This window comes from Channa argus, chromosome 4, assembly GCF_033026475.1.
Source record: "Channa argus isolate prfri chromosome 4, Channa argus male v1.0, whole genome shotgun sequence".
Lineage (NCBI taxonomy): Eukaryota > Metazoa > Chordata > Actinopteri > Anabantiformes > Channidae > Channa > Channa argus.
Genome location: NC_090200.1, coordinates 15,723,941 through 15,750,869, shown reverse-complemented (window position 1 = coordinate 15,750,869; position 26,929 = coordinate 15,723,941). Strand labels below are relative to the sequence as shown.

The 26,929-nt window shown below is 38.7% G+C and overlaps 1 protein-coding gene across 8 annotated transcripts in view; it reads left to right on the top strand.

The window, feature by feature from the left end:
• Nucleotides 1-25,955, top strand: part of mef2aa (myocyte enhancer factor 2aa) — a 53,105-nt gene extending 27,150 nt beyond the window's left edge. Inside the window, exons 4-11 of one of the 8 annotated variants that reach the window (XM_067500674.1) lie at nucleotides 9,682-9,816; nucleotides 11,232-11,454; nucleotides 14,025-14,084; nucleotides 19,137-19,321; nucleotides 20,549-20,572; nucleotides 21,861-21,990; nucleotides 22,149-22,272; nucleotides 22,455-25,955. In XM_067500674.1, the coding sequence (XP_067356775.1) occupies nucleotides 9,682-9,816; nucleotides 11,232-11,454; nucleotides 14,025-14,084; nucleotides 19,137-19,321; nucleotides 20,549-20,572; nucleotides 21,861-21,990; nucleotides 22,149-22,272; nucleotides 22,455-22,791 (1,218 nt within the window). In that variant the 3' untranslated portion in view covers nucleotides 22,792-25,955. Of the gene's footprint in view, nucleotides 1-9,482; nucleotides 9,615-9,681; nucleotides 9,817-11,231; nucleotides 11,455-14,024; nucleotides 14,085-19,136; nucleotides 19,322-20,548; nucleotides 20,573-21,860; nucleotides 21,991-22,148; nucleotides 22,273-22,454 lie in introns of all 8 variants that reach the window. The other 7 variants (XM_067500675.1, XM_067500678.1, XM_067500676.1 and 4 more) reach the window with 7 other exon arrangements.
• Nucleotides 25,956-26,929: the final 974 nt, after the last annotated feature.

Sequence of the window (26,929 nt, the reverse complement as noted above, 5' to 3'; positions counted from 1 at the left end):
ACTTTTAATCAATAACAGCCAAGTGTTATGCATGAAGATACAGAATAATGTGTGCTTAGCTTAGTTTCTGCTCACTAGTTTTTAATAGCATAGCAGTCCATTGGTCTATGAAATTTTTGTGAATATACATTTTTAAAATATGTTTTATTTCAGTTACTTGAAAGATTTAGGCTTTATTTTTTTCTATATTTAGGAAAACATTTTTGTTGTGAATATGCTTAACGTTCAGTATAATGCTGTGTTTGCCTTAATCAATAGATGTTTTGTTTTACATGAGTGGATGTCAATACATATTTCCTGGATAGGAATTCAGTAGTATTACAGTTGCCATTATAATATTGTAAAAGTTGGTATTTTATGCTGCAGGGCTTAATCTCTGTTTATTTTTAGGAAACTGCTCTTGACAGAAACATGAACAACATCACTTGTTTGGTATCTTTCTCTGGAAAAACCCATACGTGTACTACTATACTATGTGTTGTTGTGGCTACTTTATGTTGTGTTGATATCCAGGGACAACGTGTAAATCTGAAAAAAAGCAGCTTCTGAGTCAAAGTTTATTTTTCAGTTTTTGGCTAGTGCTTTGGATCTTTTATAAACAACAGTGTTTCATTTCAGTTTTCTCTCTAACTCTCATAAAACTAGTGAGATGCCAAGTATTTAAGAATTTATTTTTTAGCTTAAATCCTGGTGACAGCCCACCTACAGTTAGATCTGAAGAATTCTTTTGGATGAGAGGTTAAATGTTTTTAAGAATTTCCAACAAGTCCACTTGCCATCAAACAAACACCTTTGGAATGACCATGATCTGGATGACTGAGGAAGTCAATTAAACATTTCAGATCTTGGGAAAATTACACTTTATTATGTTATTATTCTGGTTAGAAGTATTCATGATTTTATATTGTCTGAATGGCCAAATTACTCAGTCTTTATGCATAATTATCTACATCATTATCTGTCATTCACTGGTTGGTATAAGAAAGGCTTGGATAGGGAGAGCAGCAGTCTGGATGAAACCACCAAATGAGTATTAAGAGCAGCATATTTTAAATATCAATATATATCAATACTGTATATATCTGATTGAAACCCACACAAAGTTGATATTCTCTTCAGTAGGGTTGGCATCTGACTTGTGGAGAGGATTTACAGTATATGGGTTTAATGTGTCTTGTCAGGTTTCGATAACCCTTCCTCCTCCAGCTGTTCATCAGTATCATTATATTTCAGTCTTTCTCTGACTATCCCATCATCATATTACTGTTCTCCTTTTGGTGTTTCACCGTAGAGCTTGTTGCAGCAATGATGAGATATCCCTTTTAAGCTAAATCAAATGTCATTGCTGTTGACATAGACTTATTGAGTTGATGCTGATTTTCTAGGGCTTTTCAATATATGTGAAATTTTCTGGCAGGGCCTTTTTAATATCACAGAAAAAAAGTGTGCACACTGTTGGGCTTCTGTGATTTATTGGAGTGATATTAAAATGATTTTCTATATTTTTATTTTTACTTTAGGTCACGATGTGATATTGTATTTTGGAACTTTTTAAATTAATGGATATGTACATTCTCCATGATACTGCTTTGCAATGAGGAAGATGTTTCTTCTTTGTGTGCTAGATAAATACAAAGCCTGTCAGTCAATGCTTTTGTCTCTGGAGAGGATAGTAAAGTAACATCATGGGCAGCCATTAATTTGTGTCTCTAAAATCCTATTACTCCCTCTTCATTTGGTGCTCATATAATCAAGCTGTTTTCTCTTTCCTGTGTGCAAAGGTTGTTGTCTATACTTGAGAGCTGGCATTTTACCTTTGGGTCTTTGTTGCTGTCCATGCTGGCTCCAAAGTTAGCTTGTGTTGCTAGTCTTTTTGCAGCACTAGCATCTATTTTCAGAACAGCGCAGTAGGACAAGATAAAAATAATGACTCACAAATGTTATAGTACAGACAAAGGGGTTATCTGGCCACAGAAATGGCTCTGACAATGTTACTTACACTTCTTAAATGTGTTTTTAGTTATTTAATAAGCTGCTTGCAGATGTTCCCATGTATAAATTTTTTGTAAATATTACCACAGAGGTAGTGAATCGATGGCGGCAGAAATGATCTTGCTGTCGTTTTAATTTGGTGCTGCTCTCCGTTTGACATACAGCATCACATCTTGACATGAGTTATGGAGTAATGTGGTGAGAGTTGTCGGAAAAGTCTTGTCTTACCGCAGTGAGTGAAGCAGTATTAATGGTTCTGTTGCGAGCAACATGCTGGGTTTCAAAGTGCCCCTTTTTATAGGACAAGGACTCCTTTTCCTTTGGGCTTTTAGTGAAAAAGGGTCACCAGTTCTCTTTTGTAGTTTTCTGCGTGTAATGAAACAAGATGTGGTAATATTCGTGCAATTAAATTACTATTCTATAATATGTGTCTTCTGCTATAGAACACATACAGTACATAGTAATTGTTGCCTAATGGCATAGTCAATTTTCAATTTGATTAATGGAATTAAACTGGCCATAACTAGCAGTATCATTTCACTTTATGTAGGATTTTGTCCTCTGGGGCTTTACAACAGTTTTTCTTTGAATTGCCGAATGGTTTGATTCCATTATCAAGTCTTGGTTTTCTGTGCATTTTAAGTCTATCATGTATTACATCTCACTGTTTTATTATGTCTCTGCGCTCTGGTGTGTGATGCTTGTTACCAGGTTACTGCTAAGAGATTTTTGCTTTTGGCACATGTCGTGCTTCATTGACGTCAGAGCTTTTTTTCCACCCTCTCCACTACATTGCATATGTCTCATTTCAAACTGAGGGTCTCTTAGAGAGCAAATAATGAAAGGAGACACACACAAAAACCACAATCCATGGTGCCTTCTTCTTAAAATTAACTTGCAAAACTTAACTTGTTTTTTTAATTTTCAATTCCTATTCAAAAATGTTGTTCTTTTTTTAAAGACATTTTTTGAAATATTAAACTTTTGCAGAGTTTCTTGGAACTAAAGCTTAGATAGTAATTGTTGGCTTTTCTAGGAGAGAATGTCTCTGATGTATCTATATCTATTTGTCAAAATTTAAATTCTAAAGTGTCTGCACAGCATTATTCATAGTTTCCCCAACAATTAATGTTGGCACTCGTTTCAAATTGACTTCAGTAAACATGATTGTCCTCTGTGTAAACCAATAAAAATGCTATAAAACTTTTCTTTACTTTGAGTTTTTTAGCTTGCATGGCTCGATTGAACACTCAGTAAATCAGATTTACTTTTCATATGTTGTGATTCTTGATAACCCTTCCTGCTATCTAACATAATAATTGTTACAGGTATCACATTTATTGTTCTGTTTACCTGCATGGGCATAATACTACTCAAAAGTTCAATTTTGTTGGTAACATGCTGGTTAAACACCATTACTGTGCAAAAAAAATCAATGGCACAACAGTGCATACAATTTTAAAATTCAGTTTATGACGTTTAGAAATAAAGATTGTGCCTATCATTATTTACAGTCTTCCAACAAGTAGTTTGTGCTTAGCTTTATTCCATTATACAGTGTTGCTATTACTGACTAATAGTCTAAGTAACCTCGAAGAAACTCCTAAGGTGTAATTCAAACGTAACATAATGACTACTTTAACTAAATACCTTTCCCTGGGAAATATTGTGCTATTTAATCCTTACAGTTATGAAAAGTAATTGGAACATGATTGCACACTTGTCTGCATGGCAAATACCTTGCATTTGATCTCAAACCAAATAGCTGTTATAAACTGTGGTGTAAACCACATGAATTAGGTCAGACATTGAGCTGACCTAATTTGCTTTGATCTAGTTGATGCTAGTTATGTTTATGATGATTAGAATCACAACCCATGAATCCACCCTGTGTGTTCTTCACCGACCTTGTGGGCAGACTGGCTAAAATGAGCCCTTGCGCTCGTGCGCAGTGGCTTCTGTGAGTTAGCCCGTGCAACAATCAGCTTGCCCTTGTGCCCCCCTCCTCCTGCCGTGCGTGCTGTGTGGCCAACCCCTCCTGCCCAGGGGCGAGGACAGAGCAAAGCCTGCTGGGATAGGGAGGGGACTGGGGGGTTAGCTGGCACTGTGCCACCTTCTCCCGGCTGCCTGTCCTGACTGGGGGCAAAGAGGGAGGCTGCTGTGTCTCAGATTGATGAGGACAGGTCTGTGGTCTGGGTATAGAGTGTTGCAGAACAGACGTCCTACTGGCACATCCTGCCCTCTCTGCCGCACGCCTCCCAGCCCTCCGTACTCGCCTTATCGGAACTCCTAATTGTCCTTATGAATATTTTAGAGGCGAGCAGGAATGGGAGTTCAGTTTGGGGGTATGGTTTCAAGGGCCATGACAGCTAATGATCCACTCAATAACCAGACAGAGAGAAAGAAAGAGAGAGTGGTGGGGGGGACAGGCAGTAAAAACTGAAAGATTTTCAATAATCTTTTGTCTTGGTTGTAGTTTCTTCTGTTTTTAGTGTGTTCTTTCCTTTATGTGCAGTGGAAACAGAACAAGTGTTCTCGTTCTTTTTAATCTTTAGATAATGATGACATTGGTTTGCCTTTATCCTCAATTTGTAGTTTGATTCCCTCTTGACTATACTGAAAATATGCTGTCCGCTGATTGAGACTGTTCTCTCTGACTGTGGCTAATAGCTTTGTCACATCAGTCACTCACCACAGTCTCAGAGTAGAAAGCTCTGAAGGCACGGCTCACTGCACGCCAATTGCTTCTTATTCCGTAAAATGGATGGGCTACTGTACATTTAATTGGCTATCTAGTCAGTCAAATGCAGGTAATCATTTGCAGTGACATATAATACAATGGGTCTTTCTCATTTGTATCTATCACTTTAGATCTAGCTAGCAAGAGTCACTTCAGACTGATGACCCACTGAGTTTGAGCTCCTAGTTCATTGTGGTATTTCCATTGTCATTGTAGCATCTGGTGGGATTGAATCGCACTATGTATATTGTGTTTCTAACAGCTGCAAGGCAACAATATCAAAAAATAAAATGCACACTGTCGAGTTGAGAGCTTGCCCCCTCCCACTGCTCTTCCTGTCCACTGAGTAACTAGACAAAGGACTGAGCCAAAGGAAGGATGTGAATGCAGCCTCATATCCTGATATCAGTCCATTCAGTAAAGTGTAACGGTCATGAGATTAAACAAAATATGTCTGAGCATTACTAAAGTCTCCTTATCTAATAGCCCCTCACTCCCAACTCACAATACATTGTTGAAAATCAAGAGAGAAAAAGAATTACTACATTATAGTAACCATTACAGTGCGGCTCAGGCCATGGCATACAGTGCCTAAAGATCAACCAAAAGAGGCTTGAGTGAAGAATACAGCACCAGAGGGAAAAGGGAGCGTGGTGGTAGTGAAAGTCTCTTAAGATGTTATATAAGAGCAGAAATATTCCATAGCAGATAAAAGCCTTCCTATCAGCCACCTCCCCATGCTGATATCTTACTGCGTTCACACTCAAAGAAGCCCTTTGATAAGCACATTAGATGGAACGGCCTGGACACGATGGTGATGTCATGAGGATTAGCACGCTACCTTGCTTAGTGCAGTGGTGGGCACAAGGGCTAATTCACAGCACTGTGGGGCGACAAGTTGGGAGACCTGGCTAAAATGAGGTGAGTGGAGGTCACTGCACAGCAGCCTGTTAAAATACAGCTTCTATGTACTTTAGGAAAGGCTGGTATAAAGACAACATGCATTAAACATTCATGATGCACTCCACGTTTGGAACATTTTGTGTTTTCCTGCTGTATTGCTGTTACACTACAAACTGTCTTGCTGTTGAGGGCCCTGTAATCAGAGCTGTGGTGCACCAGTCATAGGTCAGGTGGTGCTCTATCAGTAGTGAAAGCTACTGTAAGTATAGCTTTTTGCTGTGATTCAGGCACAGTGGAAGAGACAATAGAAACAGCCTCTTCATGCCTTCCTTTCAGCCATCTCCCCCACAATTTTGAAGTTCAGCTTTTATACCTAACCACTATCTTTCTCCTTTCACCCTGCCTTCTATTCACGTGCACTACTGTGCAGTGCATGAATAAGTTAAATGCAGAAAGCTCTTTTGACACAAGAGAGGCAGAACATTAGAGTGAAATGGTTTTCCAAACCTCACAGCAGAGTAAATTGCTTGGGCCCTTTTCACTTGAAGTACTTCTCAAGAAACAGGTGATGTAGGTGGGGGTTTGGGGTTGTATTTTGAATCTATGAAATATTGTTTTTTGCAATTTTGCAATAAAATTTTTTTAAATATATAAGAATTGTAGATTGTAATTACTCAACTTTAATTAAGGAAATCATGCAAAGGTGCATTTGCCAAGAATTTACAGTTCTGAAGTTGAGCTCTGTAGAGAGTTACATTGAAAATAATGCACGATGATATTAAATCAGAATGGTATGCAAGGTTGTCTTTCACTGAACTGAACATATGTATATGGTATATTGCAACACTGGAGATGTAATTACCACGCTTAATGTTCCCAATGCTTACGCCAACTGTAGGTTAATAGTAAGGGCTCAGGTGGAGATGACAGATGTGTCTTTAGGACTTCAAGGCCTGCTGCAATGACTTTTTTTATTTTAAAAAAGCTTAAGTATCACAAAAGCAAACAGAGAACAGACACATATAGACAGTGGTGCCCAGTTGGTTTGACGTCAGCCACTCAGAGTCTCATTTTTATTTGAGAGCCAAATTTCTCTCAATACATGTTTGGTCTGCTGTGAGAAAATAGCAACTGGCCTTGTTCCTGTTCATCTTTGTGAATCTCTCTGGGCCTTGTAAATAGATTACACAAGTTCCCTAACTCTCTGTGACCCCCACTCCACCCTACCCCCACCAACACCACAAACAACCCATGTTTGTCATCTGTAAATGCTACTGAAAGTCCCAACATCAACTTGTATTCACATACAGTTAACTTTACTCAACGTACAAACATCACAGCTTGAGAGACATTTTGAAACAGCTTTTGTCAAACCACTTATAATCCATATAGACATTTTGCTTTATTTGCATTCTGATTATCTATGAAGTTTTCCATTTTTAAAAAAACAAATCAGAGCAGTCATCAGCACTGACATGTCAGGTTTCTGGTGGTCTTCAAAGCTACATGCTGTCCCTTCTACGGCCGTGTCTGTGCGTGGCTGCATCTGATTGGCTGGCATGGGGAGCCAGGACCTGACAGGTGTTGGAAAGAGGGACACCTGTTTGGCCATGTGCTGATTTAGTGATCCATTTACTGGGAGCTGTGGGCAGCTTCTGTGGGACACCTAAAACATGCCAAGTCATTTAACAAAGAATTACAGCAATGCTTTTCCAGGTTTTGAGTGTTACGTGCATTTGAATGCCACAGAGATGATTACCTCTTGCCCACCAAATGTTGTGCATACAGACCGCCTTGCATTGCAGCTTCAATGCATGTTTTTGAAGACAAGTGTTGTAGTGATTCCTGTTTGTATCATGAAACAGATTTGAGTCCTGCCTGCCCTTGTCTGCTATTATCTGCTTCCCGCTCACCCACTGTGCTGCTGCCTCCCCTCCCTAAATGGCTTGGGCCAATGGGTGCGGCTCACTAAAGGCTGGCCAGGCTTGTTGTGAAAGTAGAGCAGCCCTGCCCATTCCACATAGCCGTGCCCGACCAGTCCGACCAAGATATTCCCATAATGAGCAGGTTGGAACTTAAATTTGCAGGTTGTGATCAGATCTTTGGCTCACTGGTGGAGAAAGTGCATAGTTATAACCCAGTAAACACAGGCCTTTCAGGACCCTAACTAAAGAGGGTTCACTCAGTAAACAGGAAATGAACCAGCAAGGCGTTTTCTTAGAATGAGAAGAATGCCACTGCTCTGTACCACACCAAACAGTAATGCATCTGTGGTACAGTGCCATTCATTATCCCAAGATACTCAGCTTTCTCACTCTCCTCTGGGCATTGTGGACACTTATTTTGAAAAAATGTGGGTGCTTTTTTGAACTTCCTTATTTCTGTCTCAGCTGTGCACAGTGTAATGTGTCTGCCTGTAGTAACTAGATTAACATTCTTCTGCCCAAACATGTACGGTGCATCCCCTCAATAATTGTTTGCACATAAATTCATATGAATAGAGGGAGGAGTGAGGGATTTAGCGTTGTCTTCTTCTAATGACAAATTATATTCTAAGTCTCACGAAGCCATGGCACAGGTTTTAGGAAATGTGACTGACATTGAGGTTGTGGTGAGCAGCGCTGGGTTAGCCGCACTGGCTGCGCAGACCTAAAGGTACTGTCACACCGCTGTCAGAGGATGTAGCAGCTGTAGAAATACCCCCACCCCACCCCCCTCACACACAGTCTTACACCCAATACACAGACATTGCACATATGCACCACACACACACACACACACTCCTACTCACGTAGTTTCTGTTTCTCTTGCACACACATTTTCCATTTCGTAGGGTGATGAAGACCAGAAACAGAGAGTGAGGTCTCATTAGTGTGTGTAGGTTCTTCTCCTCTGGCTCACACTCTGACCTTAACATCCACAGGAGTCGGCGACCTTCCTGTAGATGCGAGGCCTCAGAGTCAGCCCACATATAGAGCAGGGCACTGCTGCGGACCTGCAGCACACTGATAGAGAAACCTTGAAAACCACACATAAATCATGTTTGGATGTACACTGACTTGATATCACGAGCTGTCAGATGCTGTCAGCGAGTCTTGTTAACACTGCTATTCAGAGATGTCTCAAGGAGTAGAGAACAGTCTGTATGAAAGTGAGCAAGAGTGTTGTACTTATGTGTTTAGTTGTATGATGTGTTTTTTTGGCCTGGGGTTAGACTAGGCTGTTTATAACACCACAACATACCACCCTGTGTACTTAAGAGAACTTTGCTTTAATAATAATTGCTCAATTTCATGCTCAAATAAGCATCTTTGACCACTTTTGATGATCCATTTTATTCCCCACATGTATTAGCTTTGATAAGATCCCATGAGTGACAACCATAGTGAATTATATTCGGGGACAGACTAACGTGCATTGCTGCCTGATCTTCTTTTGCAGGGTTATTATTACAGCTAGGTGGCTTTTAATAACTGAATTATAATTTTAAAAAAATGCAAATGCACACTTGCATCAGACGAAGAAAGGAATAGGAGAGGAGGATAGAGGCTGAGGGGGGTGGGGGTCATTGAGAAAGAGAGAGAAAGGGAAGAGGACAATATTTAATTTCTCTGAACACGAAGCGGTTTCAGTTTCCACCTTGTTCTGGAGGCATGTAATGAACTTCAGTCTACTGCTTTCTTTTTTTTACTGCAGCTAAAATAAAATAAAGAACAAACAGACATATTTATACATAGGTTTTGTACATGCTTGATGTTTTTCCAGATAGAAATGTTTAAGTAGGAAGCAGCAAAACCCAGAGCAGTGTTGTATATTGTTTCTTTTAAACTGTGCAATTTCATTTCAGAAATTGAGAAACAAAGGCCATAATGACTGTGCTAGTCCTGATCCCGATGACTGTTTTGGGCAAAGCCCCCTCATGGACGACCATTTCGGCAAACTAAGCGAAGAGAGTGATTTAATGTACAAGCGCTGTGGTGTAAGTACTTCCTTTGTCTCCTGCTATTTTGTGTTGATTCCTGTCTTTATGTTGATGTTCACTACAGGCGCTAAACAAGAAAGAACACAGAGGTTGTGATAGCCCGGATCCTGATGCTTCATATGTCCTCACTCCTCACACAGAAGAAAAGTATAAAAAAATTAATGAGGAGTTTGATAATATGATGAGAAATCATAAAATCGTAAGTACTGTAAATGCACCATTTTGCTTGGCTTTGTGGCACAGAGGATTTTCACTCCTTTATCATTTAACTTATTCCTTTTTGTTACCCCCTCCCCCAGAACCTCTATCAACTTCTTTCAGAGCTACTGTATCTTAAGATTGATGCCCCCCTTTACTGGGAGTGCATTTGTTTCTTACGTTGATTTTCTTACGTTGATCTGCAACTGATATTTTGGCACACCCTGATAAGATCACATTTCATTAACAGGTGAAATGTTGCATGCTGCTGCTGGAAGGATTACACTCACGTATCATGATCATGTTATCATAAATTAAACAGTTGCTATTTAAACACATCAAGAACGTACAGTAAATTCTTACTCGTGTATTGTAATTGTTTGCAGTTTCTGTGATTTAAGGGTAGTTTTGTTTTTTGTTTTTTTTTGAACATCTCAAATCTGTTATCCACCTCAAACAAATATATACTATACTTTGTTTAGTTCCTTGATAATGCAATGTTTACAGTTTCTCTTTCCAAATACATTATTTATTTGTATTACCTCTCCCTCAGTGCAATCTAGCAAAAAGTTCAGTGCTACTCCAGAACAGTTCTGGCAGCAAACTGTTCCCAGAGCATGGAACACTATCATTTAGCATCTCCCCTCTCTTTTATCAAGTACCACACTGGCTCATCCTCTAAAATACACAAATCTTTTGTGATCTTATCATGCATGACAATATTAGAACATAGTGCTTACTAAGCAGCCTTTTTCTCTATATTCCTGACATGACGAGCATCACTTTGCCATTAACAAAATAATGATAACACCCTACTGGCTTACTGGATAATGCTATAATAAAACGTTCTCACTGCCACCTGTCATTCTCACTTACGCTTTGCACAGTCAGCACTCTGTGGGTAAATGGAAGTGAGTCACAATTCTTGTAGTTGTTAATCCTTACTACCTATCCTTGCTGTACTGAGAAACACGTTTTACATTGGTGTTTCAAACAGCAAAAGTATATCTGTAGTACTGACTGCTGCAATGCCAAAGTGATCACCTGAATGCATGTTTTTGGTTTTTTGTTTTGTGTTTTGTTCTCTGATCTGTGTGTTCTCTGTATGTATGATGTTAATGAGGAAAAAAATTTTTGGACGGTTGTATGGTGTCACTCAGTAGCCTTTGGCAGCAATGTTCCTTAAAATGTTCTGTAATAAAATCCACAGCTCAAAAATTGACTACTTTTTTTGTTTTTAATGTGTGTTCTGCCTTAATATTAAATTTTCTTAGTTTATGAAAGCTAGCCCTCAAGGGGAGCTTTCTGTTAATGATGCCATAACAACCACTGACCCATCACATTCATCATCATCAGGACTTGGACAAATGTGTTTGTGTGTAAATACCTGTTTGTGTGTGTGTCTCCCTCCTCTAGCCCACAGCGTTGCCTCAGCAGAACTTCTCCATGCATGTGGCCGTCCCTGTATCCAATCCTAATGCCATGTACCCGCCAGGGGGGACTCTGGGCAGCCAGGCTCTGGCAGCAGCCACAGCCTCGTTGAGTGACAGTGGGATGCTGTCTCCTCCACAGGCCTCGCTGCACAGGAATCTGAGCTCCAGTGGTGGCCCCCAGAGGCCCACTAGTGCAGGAAGTGCAGGTTAGTTGGAAATCAAACAGGTTCTATTTAATGTGCATTACAACTTATGTGTTTTTTTTACATATGAGGCTAGTTTGTTTTATAATTATCATTTTTTTGATGGTGCATTTCTTTGATTTGTAGACAAACTAGATCTTGGTCAACCAGGTCTGTAGCCCACCTTAGTATAAGGATAAGAGACAGCTGGGATGGTTGCCTTCCAATGCTACATTAAAAAAATAACTAGTAAAATTGAGTATTATTTATTTCATTTATTTATTCATATTTATATATTTATTTATATTTAAGTATTGGCAAACAGTTAATCTGCATCCCCAGCATTTCTCTTAGTTTTTATTTTCATTACATGGGAACTGCACAGTGACAAACAAACTACAGGAAGTTACTTCAGCCGGCCCAGAAAGAGTTACAACATGTAACCCCAGTAAAACCACGATGCATGTGTTGCCAGATGGACTTTTGGAACTGTGGACAATGCAAGACAAACAGTGTTTGCTTGCTTCCTCTTGGTATGCTAAGATAAACTAATTGATTCTTGGGTGAGCTTCATACCTGACATGCATTTGTTATCAGTCATTGAACTCTAAAAGTAAAAAGTGTACTAAGTGTAATTTCCCAAAATGACAAATATTTATTTCATATTTTATAAAAAATATTTATTTAATACTTATTTTATAATTATAAAATTTTATATTTTATAATTTATTTTCAGGTTTCTTGGCAGAGAGGTTCACTATTACATTTGCAGTTTAGCAGTTTAGTGAACATTTTTTTGACAAATGTAATCTAGGGTTGTAAAATCAAGCAGTCATTCTCATGTTATTTTGACACCTTTTCACCTCTTAACTAGTGTTTGTGTGGTGTTTTTTTTTTTTCACACTTTGAAATGCTCATCATCACACACACCTCACACTGTATCACATTGTGGAAAAATGATGTCAGTTTACTTGTATGACTGGTCTGACTCAGTCAGTCCAGATGGCTTTTGCAAAATTCAGTTACACTCAACATAACAGAGGTACATGCAACAAGGTGTGAAATGCCTCATTCAAATTTAACCACATAGTTGTATTGGCTCACACCTACCCATTCACAGAGGGTGTACTAAATAGTTGTTTTTCACAATATATCCTCTTTTTTTGATGATTTTCTACAAGGTGTCTATTGTTTGATTTTATTTATGTATTTGCTTTTATAATGATTCATATAGGATTAACATATTTCAAAAACCAGAAAATGTTTTGACTCATTCACTCAAAGAAGTGAAATGTTATACTTGCTTAAGTTAGTCAACCTGTCCCACAAAATCTGGTAGAATAAATTGTAAAAACAATAGCGAATTAAATCCAACATGTTGTTAAGTTAATGTAACTCCACTTGATTAATTGAATGTGACCTCATCAAGTTATGTTCAATTAACTTGGCACCATTACGTTCAGTGTACTAAAGGGATGTTGCATTAACTGGACACATTTATGTTCAATTTATTTAACACCTCTATTAATAATGTTTGAGTTTGTTGATTGTAAGCAAGTTATTCTTGCTTTGTTTAAGCTAGTGGATTAAATAAACACAACTCAAGTCACTTTACCTGATTTTTAATAGAGTTTAATTCAGAACAACAACAGAGTAATTTGGCATACATTACATCTTTGCCATATCCCATCTATGAAGTTACCAGGAAGGTAAACATAAATCCAAACCAAGAAAAAAACTAACCTAAATTAGGTCAAATGTTTACAGAAAAATTCCAAACTAAGAATAAAGCACACCTATAAGTGCAAAACTAAATACCAATAATTGCTTTTTAAATTACATAAACATTTTCTTGCATTTAGGAAGTGAGTAACGTTGCTGTTCCTCCTGATTAATAACTGGATGGCAATGGATTCGACCTGATTCTGTTATAGGTCGCAAAGCGCACGTTGCAAAGCTTTTTTAAAAATGGCACCCTATGCAATGCGCATGTGTGAGCAAATGTATAGAAAGCGTTCTGGGACACTCTTGACTTAGTGCAAGGCCTTTAATACATTTTAAATTAGTGAGTTCTGTTGGTTTATATTAGCTGTATTTTGTAACTTTGAAATCACATTATATAATATTAATCCAGTTAAACTGTCTTATTTCTGTCACTAAAATTTAAATTATTTCATAGTTTCACCACAAAACCACTCGTAATACAACCAACATCCATAGTTTATTTTCAGAACTTGCAGTTTGTGCTTTGATTAAGTGGATCTCTTGAAGCATTTGCTTGGCTGTGTGTTCATACAACAGTTCTTTCCAAAAGAATCATTTCTTGGTTGCTGGATTACCGCATACAACATCTTCAGCGTTAGAAACCTCACACACACCATGTTGAACACAGCTTGATATGTTGCTTTCTTTAATCAGATATTGAATATTTCCCACCATGAGGACACTGGCAGGAACACATGCCTCCCACTTGTGTGCAGTGAAGATACTTCTACATGACATTTTCATGTGTGGCCTGGCATCTCCAGCACATACTCTGCTAGCTTGCAGAAGGATGCAGATGGTTAATCATATCACTCTGTGCATCTTATTAGGTGGCATGCTGGATACTACAGACCTTTCAGTGCCAAGTGGTGCGGGCTCCAGCCCAGCGGGTAAGTCCTCCCAGAGAGATTCATTAGCTCTCTGTAGCTCTGCCCAATAGGCCTCCTGCTTAGCACGTGAGCTGGATAGTTGTGCATCCATCTGTGATTGGTTAAAAGCAGTTGTCACTATCATTGACTGATGCCTTTGCCTGACTATATTTTCACTGCATGCAAAGGGAAGACATATGTCACTCCTCTTAACAGAAGAATTGTATGAGATGCCCATTGCATGGCATGTTTGAGCGATGGGAAACAGCTCAGCAGCATTTAGACAGTGGTGTTTGCTCTTGAAAGGGAAAATCATGCAAGGCAATTAGCTGTCCAACTGGCTTTGGCAGGTGAATAAATGCAGTCTTTCCTTCAAAACTGTCACCTCTCTGTAGCCCCGTCGCCTCCTGTTTCCTTCCCTCTACTGACAGGTGCATCTGTTTTTCCCCCACTACCGTGGCAGCCCTTATAAGGTTGGAGAGGGTCTGTAAGATGCCTAGACCAGGATAACCCTGTAGGTATTCAGGCCATGACATCTCACTAAGTCTTCAGTACACAATGACCGGACAGCCTGTCATGGCTGCAATGTGCTGTGTGAGAGGCGGAGGCAGATGGAGTTTAACTCTTTCCTTGTCACTCAGCTTGTTGTAGTCCATTGAGTATTTGTAAAACAAAAAAATAAGAAGCATGTTGTCACAGAATGATAAAAACTAGTTAAAGATCCCAGGACTATACTGTAGGGTTAATGGGATATTTAATTAGTAATGGATTAGAAAGAAAAAAGTCCACCTCAGGTTGGTTTAGAGTCAGCATGTTAAATAGGGTGAAGGAGAGGTTTTAAGTTTGGGGTGTGGTACCAGGTTGGGTTAGAGTTTGGCCCCTCTGCCAGGGGGTGTCAGCATTTGGCACAGTGTTAGCATGCTGCAGCTGTTGTTTTGTACCAAGTGTGTAGAACAGCAGAGTCTAGAGGGAGGAGAAACCTACCAACCCTGCTGTCAGATGACCATTCCTTACATAGCTCTGATTTTTCACAAGTAGCAGTTATGACCACAGCAGAAGTATTTTAGAGTGGCCAGATGGAAGATGTGCCATTTCTTCTCTCCTGCTCTATGGTGTCACCGCAGAGAAATGATTACATGCAAATACAGTAAGATTAAATGAGATACAACAAGCCCTCCAACCTGAACAACCGTATACCGTATGTTTTTTGTCCCTTTCCTCGCATGCAACTGTATCAGTGGCAGGCGTAGCAGACCTTCGTTGCTGTGGTAACGGTAATAAACATGATTGTGGAGTGTTCATTGTTTGGTTAGTTTTAGGCAGCAAGCATTTGCTTAGGTTTAAGCCAAATAAACCTCCTCGATTAGGTTTATGAAAACATTGCGGTAAAATAAGTACTCTTAGGTTAGAGGACCGTCATTATCCTGGAATTTTTTGATGTTTGAGGAATGGTCATGGAAAAAATATGATTATTTGGAGTATTTGTTGAAAATGAAGAATCAACAGCAGTCATCTGTGTGTGTTTTACTTACTAGTTTCTCTTCCTATAGCAGACTGTGCTACCTTATTTACTCGACCACCTACTTAGCTCCAATCATAATCAATATGATTGCTAGAGGTTGCCTTACTACAAAATATAACTGGGTCTAAGCTGCTTCTGCAGATGACCTTTGACAGTCTGGTGAAATACTGTAAAATAGAAGGTGAATTCTTTTTACCATGGTTTATTTGTGGAATCTGGAAGAAGGGTTCAGTAGTTAATAGCTGATTATGAAAACTTACAGGTACAGTATACATACTGTATATTTATGTCACAATTACATTACAGAAAGAAAAACATTTCACTTTTTTCAGTAACATGCAATATGTTGTACTTGTCTGTAGTAGCAGTTTTGTAGTAGACCTGTTCTCTCAACAACTTATATAGTTACACCAAATTGCAAGCTTGCCTCTTTGACTGGTAAGCATTAAGAATGGAAGTTGTGGTTAAGGATTTCAGAGAGTGCTCTCTGTTGTGCAATTTGTCCATATGCTGCACACATTTCTTCATTAATATTGGAGCAAGTACAAATGCAAAGCATGTTTCAAACTCAAGCACATCTGGCAATAGAATAAGTAATGTAGAACTGTAGTAACACCACATTTATGTTGCTGCTAATTTTTTCTCAGTTATTCTCTTGTTGCATTTGCTTTCGTTATGTAGTGTGCAGAAGCCATTTGTGTACAGGCAACTTACGGGTCTCATAGGTGCTACTTTTGTGGGAGCCATCACATAGGTGGCAGTTGTTTCATGGCAGAGGAAGCAAACAAATTTTGACCTGCCCCTCCTTATAATGCAATGCTGTGTATGTGGATAAAATGGTTGGATCACTGCAACAGTTAAGGACTGCTGCTGAACATTATAATGTCTTTGAAGTACACTAATAGCTCATGTGTGATGGCGTGCATTTCAGTAAATTTTCTGACTTGCAGACTCTCATTGGCTTTTGGTTTAGTGTTAGGCAGTACACAGATGACTGTGCAACATGTATTCACTAAGGTGAGGTAATGACGAATAATAAACATGTAATATGAAAAACAATGATGTGAAATGTGGGCGTTCTAAACTTTTAGGTTGTAGGAAACTGGTAGGTGGCAAGAATGATAATTTGCATGGTTGTCATCTCTAGTCTATGCAAATCTTGCTTTTTTTCAGTAGGACTGATGCACAATATTTCTTATTTATGACCCCTGATTATTTGTTTATTATTTCTTTTCATTCATCAAGATGTGTTGTCTTTCGCCTGAACTTGATATGTGTGGGATGTCAGGCACAAAAAGTCACTGTGTTTTCTTTCCCCGAACGTGGAAAAAACCATCAGTGTTACAGTTGTAAACACAAGGCCTTATGTAATGCCACTTGCCAGACAGTGTTAATAATTCAGGACAATGAACAGAAACCAGCTTTCAGCATGCACAGGTTTCAGTCAGTGCAGATTTGTTGGCACAAACAATCTGTTAGAGAAGTCTGAATATAGAATAAGGGTAGACATCAGAAAAACTCCTTTTGCAATACCCCTGCTGAAAGGCTGCATCTTTACTTAATGGTCTATTTGTTCGGTATTCTCTTCTTGGCAGTTACTTGAAAGAGATGTTGGATTTTGTCATACTCACACATCTGGCACATTCCAGACAAGACAAGTCAGATGGGTTAACCAAACCATAACTTAGCTAATAAATATAGCACACCATCCTTAGCCCACCTTAATGTATGTTGATTTATACTAACTTGGCGCCAAGTCACTTGGAACATAAATTTGTTTGTTTAGTAATTAGTTGTCTCAACATTTGTTGTGTCCAGCTTCATTATTAAGTACATTTTTATGTCATAATTAATGTGTTTTTAAATTTTTTGACGCTCTGACAAAATACATGGTGTAAAAAGGCTTATCTCCAATACCGTTTGTCTTGTTTTTGTCAACTTTATGTTTTGGGCAGAATCTGCTGAAGCAAAACATCACAGTCATTGTAATCAGAAAACTACACAAATTACTTTTGAACTAACATCTCATTCCCAATAAATAACATCTTCGCTTCTTTTATTCAAGTTTGCTATTTTTAGAGTCCTGGAAATTTACTCTGCTAATTCTGTAAACATTGTTTTTTGCAGCAGCAGCCAAGTCTTGTATGATCAAAGCCAAAGTTGCCGACGATAGCTGCTTGTATATACTGTTGATTCAGCTGTGAGATACTATTGTAGGCTTCATAACTGTTTATTTGACCATGAATTGTTGCTGTCCTTATCTCTAGTCAGAGGGGCTATTGTTCCATTATGTTCCTACGCAAAAGCCTACTCGTTGTGCACACACTTTGTGTTTCACTGGGATACACTGAACACAATGGAGGAGTCAGCAACTTGTTGAAGTGTTACTGATCTGTTGATGCAGTGCTAGATACCATTCATTTTCTCTTCCTCTTGTTTTTAGGATTTAACATATTCTTCAGTTTTCATTTTGAGTGTAGGATATGTAAAACTATAGTTTTTATTATGGCCCACATACAAGGAATTCAATTTAAATTTCAAGTGCACTTGAAACACTACCGATGTTTGGCAAAAGTTGTTTCATAACATTTCATTGCTTCATTTTTATTGGATTTGTGTGGAATCTGCAGAACACGACAGCAGACCTTGTTCAGATGAGTCATACTGTATCTTGCAAAGGAAAAAAAGGTACTGTGGGTTCACAAAACCAGGAAGATTTTTTTTTTCTGAAACCTTTGTCTTCTTTGTCTTTCAAAACATGAAAGTAAAAAAGCACTTATCAAAATACCAGGTGCAGAAAGTTACAGTGTTGTATAGTAATAACAGCTGCATGTAGTTACAGAAAAACAAATTTTCATTTGCAAACTGTGTTTAATATGTTAGGCTAGTTACTGTACTGTAATATTTACAGCATATTAAATATGAGTAATTGTCTTATTTTCATATCCTGTCATAGTATCAATAAACTGTTAACAGCATTAAAAACAGAAGCATCAACAACAGTATCTCAAACAGAGTTTAAAAAAAACAAAACAATAACAGGGCCACATTCTAGAGACTTCCTAAAATAAGTTAAAGGGTACTCAAACTGACTAGTTGAAAAAGGAAATGACTAATGGCCATGCACATCAAGGTGTGAATGTCTAGCACGTTGCTAATGTTTGTGTGCAGAGTGTAAAACAACATCTTTAGGTCTTTTATATTGTTTTTATGCAACTGTAATGGCTTCAGCTATTTCTTTTAAGCAGTCACAGTACATTTGTCAGTGAACTGCTCCTCATCCCAAGATACAAAGAACTGACTTTGATGTAATCATTCACAATAAAAATAAAGGGCTCATCAATTTTGAAATGGACATTTTATTTTTGTAAATGTGCAGGATAATTATCCAAGTCTATTAAAACTTCCCAGAGGGTTGGAAACACTTAACGCTGCGTGCTGCAGCAAGCTGGAAAACAACACTGTGAGAGGGGTTTGCTTGATGACTGGAAGTGTTGTCAGTCACAGTCCATAGTTTGATGATGTGTTTATGTTGCTCTGTACCTCTGCAGGGAATGGTTTTGTTAACCCCAGGGCCTCGCCAGGTCTCCTTCACACACCCAGTGGCAATGGCCTGGGTAAAGGTATTCCCACCAAGTCTCCACCACCCCCTGGAGGAAACATGGGAATGGGAAGCCGCAAGCCAGACCTGAGAGTTGTTATCCCTCCTTCAAGCAAAGGGATGATGCTCCCACTGGTGAGTACAGATGACATCACTTCACGCAAGTATTACCAGCTAAAGTATCTCTGCTACACCTTACAGCAGAGCACTGATTAGTTATTTAGACTTTTGTTGCAGAATATTTAGAAAGATTTTGCCTGAACAAGCATTTGATGCTATCACGTCAATGCAGCACCAACACCTTAGGCTAAACTAGACTTTTCTGGTCACGAATCAACATTTAAATAGCAGGATTTTCATTCACCGTACCATTTCGAGCTTTGGGTGTTGCTGGTGTTGCCAATAACAGGAGCCACTCCAGGACTGATTGTATTTGGTGAATAAACCTTGGGTTACTGTGGGTGCTCCTCCATTGCTGAGCCTCAGCTAGCCTGGAGCGGTGTTTAAATAATGGTGAGTTACTATGTTGGCATGTGCAATTGGTATAGTGGAACAGGTTGCAAGAGGCCTGAAACGGGTTAGGCAGTGGTGGGTAGTCTGTTCTGTTCTGTCTGAGCCAACAAAGCATTTTAGGCTGGTAGAGGTTGTGGAGGGTGTAGCAGGTCTGTAGTCAGCCTGTCATTAGGCCATAATGGTATTAAATTAATCACATCTCACTGTGACAGAGTGTAGATGAAGACTTAATCAGGCAGAGCCAGATAATATCTTGTCGCCCTTGTCGTGTCTTCCTGCCGGTATTGATTGAGTGTGCGTATTAAGACAGCCCTGGCCTGGTCGCAGTATGTTCTGTAGCATGGGACAGATGGAAGATGGTCTTCTGGTTTGTCTTTCAGCACAGGGAAGATTTGAATCCACACTGTTATGCGGTTATCATTGATAGCATTGGCAGTCTGTTCACTATCAGATGAGTGTCCGTATTCAGGACAATTTTGCACCACTATCGTATTTTACCTCCTACTTTCATAAGCTTTAGTTAAGTATTTGGGTTTATTGCCTCTTCCTCATCCTTGACAGTGAATTTATGACATAACAAACTACAGCTTTAGGACTTCACATCCACATGTTGGAGGATTGTGGCCAAATACTTAAAAACTTAAAAATAAAACGTTAGTTGTCACACCAAACATCCAGAGGGACAGACAGATAAACAAAAAAATAGGCAACAAAAAGTATCCCTTTTTATAATAATTGTCCCTTTCACTGTAAAGTTCAGTTAGCTGGCATGATTTTCCGGAGCGATTTACAGGTGCTCTGCTTTGTTTTTGTAACTCTGCCTCTGTTCTTTTTTTCTATTGAGAGCAGTCGGAGGAGGAGGAAATGGATTTGGTGAGTTTTGACAAATGCCTGGACAAATGGCTGAAATCTGAACATGCTTCCGGTAATCACACATGCTAGACTAAAGGCAGTGCTCGACCGGAGATTGGCTCTCAGAACAGCCACCAACAACAAAAAATAGATAAATAAATTTTAAATGTTTTGTCACTGCATGTTTTGGGTTTGGCTTGTGAAAATTTCCTCAGCCTGTTAAATTGGCTCCTCCATTCCCAACATCAATGTTAGTCATATACCACTCAGTGTGTGTATGTGTGACAGTGAGACTTTTAAACCTAAGCTAACCTCAGTGTTTGATTTCACATATTGTACTCACAATCTTAATAGAATCTAAAGAGTGTTTAGTACAAAATAAACTGTTTTTTTTTTTTTCGAGGAAGAGAAGATTACATCATGTTAAATGATATCATTCTCTGAGATACTTGGTTTGGTGAAGTCATCTGGCTCGAGAGTGTTGGAACAATGCAAGGAAGCCATCAAATGGATTATGATGCAGTGCTGCTTCCAACATAACCACTGGCAGCTGCATAAATGTTTTTTACATTATATTCAGAGGATTTATCCTAGTATTGTTTGAAACGATGTCTGTATTTGATTAGTGTATTTGGAAGGATTCGTATTTTTGGATATCTTGGATTCGTAGCTCACAGGGTAGTTTGCTGCATGACCGCACCAAGCTGTGTAGGTGTGTTTGTGTGGACTGCATGCCAGTCACTGCACTAAAAACCAGTGGGACTCTACTGTACGTCACTCTGGGAATTGAAACATGTTATTTATATTATCCTTTTGCACCCCCTCAGTTAGGAGCTGTTTATTTAAGGGCATGGCTTTGTTTTGTCTTACTCTTGAACTACTTTAATAACAGTGTTCTTTTAAAATATAACTAAACAAAACTCAGGTAGATTCTAATAGATCTAATGTTGTTCTTGTGCCTATAACTTTTTTAAACATAGCCCATGTGTCTGCACACATATATACTGTAAGCTGTTAAACATAACAAACTCCTTGTAAGTATGTACAACATGTTTGAACATGTACATTTAGCTTATTTTGACAAATATTTGTAGTTCTGCAGTTGCATATTAAAGTTATGAAATTACATTTTGACTATTATGAAGCTACACCACCATCTTGTGGTAATAATTAATATTACTCTTACAATCTTACTCACCAACAAACCAGCAAGTAAATACCAACTTAAAATAATAAAAATGTGAAGCTCTACATCAAGGTGTTGCTAGAGTGCTATATTTTGATTTGTCTTGTTTTTCCTGTTTTGCAGAACACCCAGAGGGTAAGCAGCTCCCAGTCTACCCAGCCTCTGGCCACTCCAGTTGTGTCTGTCACCACCCCCAGCTTACCCCCACAGGGCCTGGTCTACTCAGGCATGCCCACCTCTTACAACCCTTCTGGTGAGTCTGCCCTCGCTCTCCCCTCAACCCTAACACAACCATCTCAGCCCTGACTGTTTGTACTACACTCTGTTTGTAGCGGATCTTTTCTTTGTGGTGCAGGTAGTTGTACCTGAAATGTGAAGGTGTTCTCACTGTGGCTGTGTTTGTTTTTACAGAGTACTCCCTGAGCAGTGCAGAGATCTCTTCCCTACAGGGCTTCAGCTCTCCTGGGCTCTCACTGGGCTCCATGTCGGCATGGCAACAGCATCAACTGGGCCAGGCAGCTCTTAATTCTTTGGTGTGAGTAACACACTTCCAAACAAAGAGACACTCTCCAGACGCCCTCACATAAAAGCAGTACCCACTGTGCTCTGTGATATCATACTGAATCACACATCTACATATTCCCGACTTTTCACATTGTTGAACATCACATGTGTTGTCTCTCTCTCTCTAAATCTTGTACTTTTTTTTCTCTTTAGTGGCGGAGGTCACCTACCTCAGGGCTCCAATCTATCCATCAACACCAGCCAGAGCATAAACATCAAGTCTGAGCCCATTTCGCCACCACGGGAGCGTGTCACCCCATCTGGTTTTGGACCTCAGCAACCGCAGCAAGGGTCCAGCCGGCAGGAAGTTATGGGACGTTCTCCTGCTGACAGCCTCAGCTCTTCCTGTAGCTCATATGACGGCAGCGATCGGGAAGACCATCGGCCAGACTTCCACTCCCCACTGGGGCTGGGCAGACCCCCTGCTGGCACTGAGGACAGGGAGACCCCCTCAGTCAAGCGTTTGCGCATTGACTCATGGGTGACATAAAGAGCAACGATCAAGCCTCCAGTCACCAGCCAGTCATAGAAAGGGAGGGTAGACATGGAGAAAAAGCAAGGGTTTTTAGATTGTGATACTATTATCAAAACTCCATTTCAATTTGTAAGACTGAGATGTAATGTAATAAAATGTGTTTGGACATCAGAAATAAATTGTGAAACCGATACAGTAAGTTTAAAAAAAAATCTCAGTTAGGTGGACTGAATTATATGCATAAGCAGGTAGTATCAGGTACTTGGTGCAGTTCAGATAACCTTTGCAAAAGGAAGATGTTCAAAGAAACAATAGGCAGTAGATTATTGTAGTCACTGGTCTAGACAGACACTTACATGTAGTTGCTGTTTTGCTGTTGTGCTCGCAAGTTGCAAACAATTCGATAAAATTGTGTTGCTTTCAGGCTGAGGATCCTTACATTATGACGTTCACTGCAAGAGCTATCTTTTAAAATCATGCTGTTGATCATGACCTTGATCTCAAGTGGCCTCTTCTAATTTATGAATTTCAGCCAATCAGAGGATACATAAAATAATGTAAATTAATGTAATACAGGATTTCTTCATCATACAGTAAATGTTTGCAACAGTTGAGACTACTTTAGTGACGACATCAAACATACTGTTGGTTTAAAAAATTAATAGCAACAGGATTTATTGCAATAATGACATACTATTCATTTTATATTTTAAAACTGTAGGATATAATAATGTGCAATTAAGATAATGTCCAGTTGAACTGGTAAGAAAACCAACATGTTCACACATCTCATCAGTAATATAAGCCAAAGCTCTTATTTTGTGCTTGTACAGTTGCTATGGTTTCCTTACAATTCATTCAAAGCACCAATTTTTCATCATAGTTTTTTTTTATGTTCTTTATTACAAACCGTGTAATGTCATGTAAACCCGATCTTGAATTGATATCTAAAGCCATGAACATTTGCTGTTCTGTTGTGAAATTTTGAGCCAAACATTTTTTGTGTGTGTGTGAGGGTGTGTGTAAATAGCGACTTTAATATATATCACCAGGATGGGAGTACATACTGAATGTACTCTAGGATCACCGTTTTCAAGAAAAGTATATTTTTGTGGATTACAGCCAAGTTTACAAGACTAAACCCTTAAAAGGAATATCATTCACTGTTCAATATTTGGTATTTTGTTAATTTTACTGTAATCTCTTTGTAATTGACTTGACATAACCTCCCATATGTTTTTAGTTCCAGATGGTGACTTTTTTTTCTCTCTCCCTATCAGTGGTGACTGTTGTCCTGAAGACATTGTAATAACATTGCTGTGAGGTTGAAGTTCCACAATCTTCATATTTGCGAAGAATGATCACAAGGCTAAGGGAAATAGGGTTTCTTCCCTTCTATTGTGTTAGCTGATGTTAGTTATATACCAGCAGCTGCTGAATACACTGCCATTATTGAAACCCAAGGTCCCAGCCCCACATTGAAGAATAATCTATTGTTAGTGCATGTCATTCAACAGAAAGATCTGTCATTTCCATTATCCTGGTATTGGTTTCTAGAATTTATAAAACACGAACGTGCGCAAAGTGGCTGCTGACCTTCACACAAGACTGATTATTCCTCTGCCCATACATAGGTTGTATATATTGCAGTCTACTGGAATTGTAATTCATAGTTTTGTACAAAAATGCTCATGTGTATCCTCAATTGGCACAGAAATTGTATCTTATATTAATGCCCTATAACTAGTAAGAGTACTGTAGGCCTAGGAAGGTGCTGAAGTCGTGAACGCAGACAAAAAGGGGAAAAAAGGGGCTTTGACGTGTTTTGTTGTCCATCATTAGAAAAGCAGTTAGTTCATAATAACAGCAACGCAACGTCACTGACTTCAATCTCACTGCTGGATTGCACACATTCATATGAGAAGTTTGCTGTATGAGAGGTATCACTCTGCATTCACCATGACACATCTTGTGTGTATTTTCCTCATCAACGCCATAGGAATACTCAGTACAAGCCCATGATGATCTATGCAGTTTTAACCCCAATTCACATGAAACATTGTATACAGAATAAGATGTCATTACAGGTCATATTTAGTCAACAAAGCATTAGGAAGAAGAGCATCAGAAAATAGACTGTTAGACTCTTGTCCTGAAGTGCCGCAGCTGGAGGTTACTCGACTAAAAGTTTCATATAACGCATTTTATTAAAACTATTGATTTGATATTCCGGGGCAATCTCTTCATGTTCATATGCATTAGTAAACATACTTTGCATAATGTATAGTAATTCATAATATAACCCAGTATAACCCAGCAGGTGAAAATAGCAATAATAAATGAGTACAACAAAAATTGTCTGCTTGTCTTGGCAGCATCACCTCATAGTTGAGCACATACATTAGCACTTGATAACATATCAGGGAATTTTGTAGTTTCTCTATCTATATGCACAGTTAGTAAAATGCCTTATCCCAAAGAAAAATTAAACCACTTTCATTTTGTCTCAGCTCAAAAACAATGTAGATATCACTCAAACTTGACCAGACCTGCCTCTTCTCTAAAACACACAAGAAAATGCATGGTGAATACACTGTGATACACTTTGCTCTTTTGGTCCATGTCCAAATTGTGCACAACTGATGAATGTGAAAGGAAAGGGTAATCAAAAACCTTTGTAAACAACTTTCTTCACTTTGCTGTGCAAGAGTACACTGCTTTGCTTCATGGCTTTTATAAACAGAACTACGTGTTTGGTAAGTGTTTGTAGTTGATAGTTGAATTAACTAAAGAAGCTGTTTTCGGTTTGAATGCTCAGACCGTTTGGCGGCACAAGCTGGACTTTGTTGCCAATTATGAAATTATTTGTTTCGAAATTGAAAGATTTTAAGTTAATCTACATCTTATTTCCCTTGAATGTGTTATTTTATTTTGATCAAACAATAAATATTCAAGTGAACTTTTTATTGAACAGTAAAGATACTATGCTAGATATTGTACAAAATTTGTATACTTAACAGAAGTACAAATATTGGCTTTGAATGTGTAATTTAGGTTATCTCTCTTATTATGTATAAAATGAAGTACACAACTCTTACATAGAATTTGTTCTCATGTGAAGTCCCAAACAGTAGAAACTGTCAACTTTATTAAACACCTTAGTGTATGCTCAATCTGAACTCGGTGTCTATTTGTGTTTTCATTTTACTTTTCTAATGCGTGTTTTCATCTCATAAATCAGTGCAGTACGCTGGAGACATTGCTGTTGTGTGTCACATCATGATACGAGCTAAAACACACTCGAGTTAAAAAGTAACAAAACGAATACTTAAAACACAAGTTTGTTTAAATGTCTGAGGGCAATGCAGCTGCCACTGAAAGAAGATAAACTTAGATTCAACCTGAAAATAAGTAATATTACAGTGTGAAAATATTTTTCAATCGACAGTTAAAATCTGAAATACACGTACAGAAAAACTATAACGGTAAAGTCCTTATGCATGTGTAAAAGTATTGATTATGCAGACTGACACACATTTCCAAACTTAAATGTACTGGCAAGTAAGAGTATATTTACTCAAATACTGTAATTGTAATCTATTTTTATTTCACTGGAGTATTTGTATTTTACTATGTTACATGTTACTATTACTTCTACTCTACTCTAATTATTTCACAGCTTTGGGTGCTAGTTGAGACTTTGTCAAACAAATCTGGACTAAATTTGCACATCTGTTCTGAACACGGTCACATTCAGGCCTGTTTTCTTGGCGGAGCACATGTGAGTCGCAGGCGACATCTAGTGGTAATTCTCCATTACAGCAGTGTAGGGGAGGGGGAGGGGGCAGGGGGGGAGGTGTATCTGCAGAGTATCGGCAGCAGGAGACACTGTAGTACAAGAAATGACTCTGTGGGTGTGTGGCCTGTTGGTACAGTAAGTTACAGCACATTAGTGATGGGAAGTTCGGCTCTTTTCAGAGAGCCGGCTCTTTTGGCTCAGCTCCTAAAGAAGAGCCGGCTCTTTCGACTCCTGAGCGGCTCTTAATTTAGGATTGTTTTATAGGCCTTTATTTTACCACCTTTGCAAAACCTCATGGTTTGTTTGTTGAAAATCCTTTCATGTGCAGTGTTTTCATGAGAATCCTTATAATTG